General features: G+C 40.7%; 1 protein-coding gene across 1 annotated transcript; it reads right to left on the bottom strand.

Annotated features, from left to right (window-relative positions):
- Window positions 1-750: 750 nt before the first annotated feature.
- Window positions 751-2,503, bottom strand: LOC122145931 (protein atonal homolog 1-like). Its single transcript, XM_042762410.1, has one exon. The coding sequence runs from the start codon at window positions 2,285-2,287 to the stop codon at window positions 1,394-1,396; it is 894 nt and encodes a 297-aa protein (XP_042618344.1). The 5' UTR covers window positions 2,288-2,503; the 3' UTR covers window positions 751-1,393.
- Window positions 2,504-3,502: the final 999 nt, after the last annotated feature.

The raw sequence follows: 3,502 nt of genomic DNA, 5'->3' as shown, positions 1-3,502 counted from the left end.
GGGTCAAATATGGACTAACCCAACCGTTGGGTTAAATTTTTACATTCTAAAATTTAAGTGTCCAGCTTTCTTGTCATAATTAGAATGATAAAGGTTAGAAAAAAAAAACCAGCATTTTTTAGAGTGTAAAATTAAGAACTTTCTGAATCAAATAACCAACTTAAGAAACTTTCTTAGATGGTTCAGTCTTAAAAAGGTTCTTTACTGGCATTCATGGTTCCATGAATAAACTTTAACATCCATGGAGCCTTTTAATTCCACAAAAAAGTTTATAGTGAAAAAAGTTTTTAGATTATAAAATTATTCTTCACAAAAAAAGTTTTTCTAGGAACTGTTCATTGAAAGGTTTTTTTGCAGAACAACAACAACAAAGAAAGGTTCCATGGCAATCTCTACTTGAATAAAGTACACACTTAAAAATAAAGGTTTGTTTTGTATGTATCACTGGCAAGTTCATCCTATGTTTTGATACAAAATTACAGTGAAATTGTAATTATTAACTGATCGATCACATCGCATCGCTTCCAAACATAAAGTGTCCCACACCTCAGTGGCCATTAAGGGCTAAACCTAATTAAAATTAAATAACATTAGATAAAGCTGGTGCCCATTTGTTGTAATAGTAACATTTTAGGATTTACTTTATTTCAAAAATATAATCTACTGTATATTCTAGAAAAGTTATGAGATAAAATCATAATGAAAAACTGATAACGAGAATCACACAGAGACGAGACATAATCGTGTTATTTCTCCCTTTTTATTTCTACAGTAAAACAAAACATGAGTAGCAAACCTGCTTATTTTCAATAACGCAAAAATAGACAAGGCAAACAGAAATAAATAGCTTACTTCAGCTACAGAAGCAGAACACAACTTATTTGCATTGAAATCAAATATTAAAAATGAACGGATGTACAAAATCTAATGGCTATATTAAATATATTCATCAAATTGGCATTACTTCTACATAAACACAAAATTTCTTGTTCCATGACAAAAGAATGTTTCTCAAGCCTATGGCCCGTTTTTAAAGTGCACGTAAACTTTAAAAGTTGCAAATTCTTACATGGGTTCAGAATCAATCGTATATGAAATTAGGCCCATGACAATCATGTCTGAAAAAAAAAAAAAAAAAAAAAACAGTGTCAAAACAGTTCAAGGAAGACAGTTTTATGCATGACATTCGAGCCCATGGCACTGCTGCACGCGGCAGTTCACATGGCGTAGGGGTCTGGTCAATGTCACGAGAAGGCAACTAAATCTATTGGCGTCAGACACAACAACATCATTGTCAAAAGATCATAAAAACAAATGGATAAATAAAACAACCAATTACAAAGCCCAAATATGCGATTGACACGATTGATGGACAGTCCAGTTGGTGCGTTTTCTAAAACGCGCGGTGCTTGGGCAGTTTCAGTTCCGACAGCTCGTCTTCGCTCTGCATCTCCAAGTGCGTTTCGTCTGAGTCACTGAAGTGCGAGTGAGGGGAAAACTCTCCGTCGCTCCGGTTCGACCGAGGCGAGTCCTTACTGGCCTCCGAACCGGACTTGCTCGTTCCAGAGGGCGACTGGAGGTCTTGCTCCATGAAAGAGGCGAATGTTCCGTCCTCGTACTGGTACGGATAACCCGCGCCCGTGCCTCTCCGACAGACGCTCGGCGATCCTCTGGGAGAGCGGTCCTCCTCGAACACGTTGGCAGGCAGCAAGTTGCAGTTTGGCGGGTCAGCTTTAGCACCGGGGCCCTGGAGCAAGTCGGACAGAGCGTTGATGTAGATCTGGGCCATCTGTAGAGTTTCGTATTTGGAGAGCTTCTTGTCATTGTCTAAGGCTGGGATGACACTGCGCAGCTCGTCGAACGCGTGGTTCAATCCGTGCATCCTTCGCCTCTCCCGAGCATTGGCAGCCATTCGCCTCTGTTTCTGCACGACGTTGGTCGCTTTGCTGGATGGGGCCCGCTGTCTGCCTTCATCTGCACCCACAGTTCCTTTAAGCCGGCAGAGCTCGCGTACTTTGACAGGATTCTTGCTGCTCTTCCTGAAGTTGGAGGCAGAGGACACGCCTTCTGCGCTCGAGCCGGGCGAGTGCAGCAGGTATTCGGCGTGTGCCGCGCAGGTGCCAGCCTGCACGGGAGCCAGCCAGGCGCGTGGGTCACTGCTGGCCATGAGTGCCAAAGCTGGTGGGTACTCGCGCTGCTCCCCCCGCCCCAAGCTCGGATGCTGGACGTCGAGTTCAACCACATCCCTTGTATCCGTGCTTACACCGTCCACGTTCATTCCATCCATTTTGTTGTTTTGTGCTTTTTGGAGGAAAGTGGGTGGCTGTGGATATGGGAACGGGATTTTTGCCGTGGAGGATTTCTCTTCTTACACCTGTTGTGAAGGGGATTTCTTTACTGACGTCTCAGGGCGACAAGTCGGTTTAAAAGCGGCACGCGCCGGGGAGCCCCCCTTCTCAAGCTGGTCGCGTGGCGCTTTGACCAATAAGAGCACGCGGGGCAGGCGCGTGTAGGCAACCAATGAGAAGTCGTAGTAAACCCGAGAGAGGTTATTATGCTCAAACTTTTTTTTTTTTTTTTGGTAATGTAGCGCTTCAAACCTGTTTAACTAAGGAATTATTATCACAATGGTTCGTCCCACAGGACTTAGTCTACTCAGAAACTTAGAGACTGAATAAAGTTATGTGGCGAGCCTCCTCACACGCTATGTTTAGGAAATTAGATAGTAGCCTATATAAAACGGAATAGAAGAGGAAAAAATGGTCTGTCTCGACAGTCTCAAGTGAAGTGAAAGGGGTTATCAAAACTCTTTGAGAACACCTTAATTTGATCCTGCTTTTGTCCATACTAAATTAGCCTAATTTTCAAGTAAACATTTTGTTCAAAAGGAGAAAGAAAGAAAACAATTAGGCCTAGCTAGGCTACATTGATTTGATTTAGCCTATAGGCATTGTGTCTTCATGTCAACGAAATTTAATAGGCTAGTTATTCGAGAAAGTTATTTTAAAAATATGTTTGATTAATTTAGGCATTTATCATTTATTTATTAGTTTGCGTAATCGTACTTATAGTCGTACATATAGTCTAATATAAATAAATACAGTTATAATTAATAATATACAAGAATAGGCTATCGAAAAAATCTCAGTTGTGCAACATAAACATTAAACAAATTGCAATAATTCGCTCTTCTTGGTGCACAGTTAAACACGTTCAAAAACGAGTGTTAATACCAGATTGAGTTTCGCTTTCTTTTTGAACAAGTTCAAAACCTTTTGATCCGATTTAAGGAACGCCCTTTCAGAAAAAGAGCTTCCCAAAGATCAGAAACTTGATCTGGAGCCGCGACAATTCCTTGCTGTCACAAGCTTTAGAAAGAGAACAAGTGCAAAAAAGGGCAGTAAGATTATAATAAAAATTAATTAATAATAATAATAATAATAATAATAATAATAATAATAATAATGTTGAGGATGACGCCCTTTCGTAGGATTGCTGATGA

Source organism: Cyprinus carpio, chromosome A8 (assembly GCF_018340385.1).
Source record: "Cyprinus carpio isolate SPL01 chromosome A8, ASM1834038v1, whole genome shotgun sequence".
NCBI lineage: Eukaryota > Metazoa > Chordata > Actinopteri > Cypriniformes > Cyprinidae > Cyprinus > Cyprinus carpio.
This window is presented reverse-complemented; position numbering and strand designations above follow the sequence as displayed.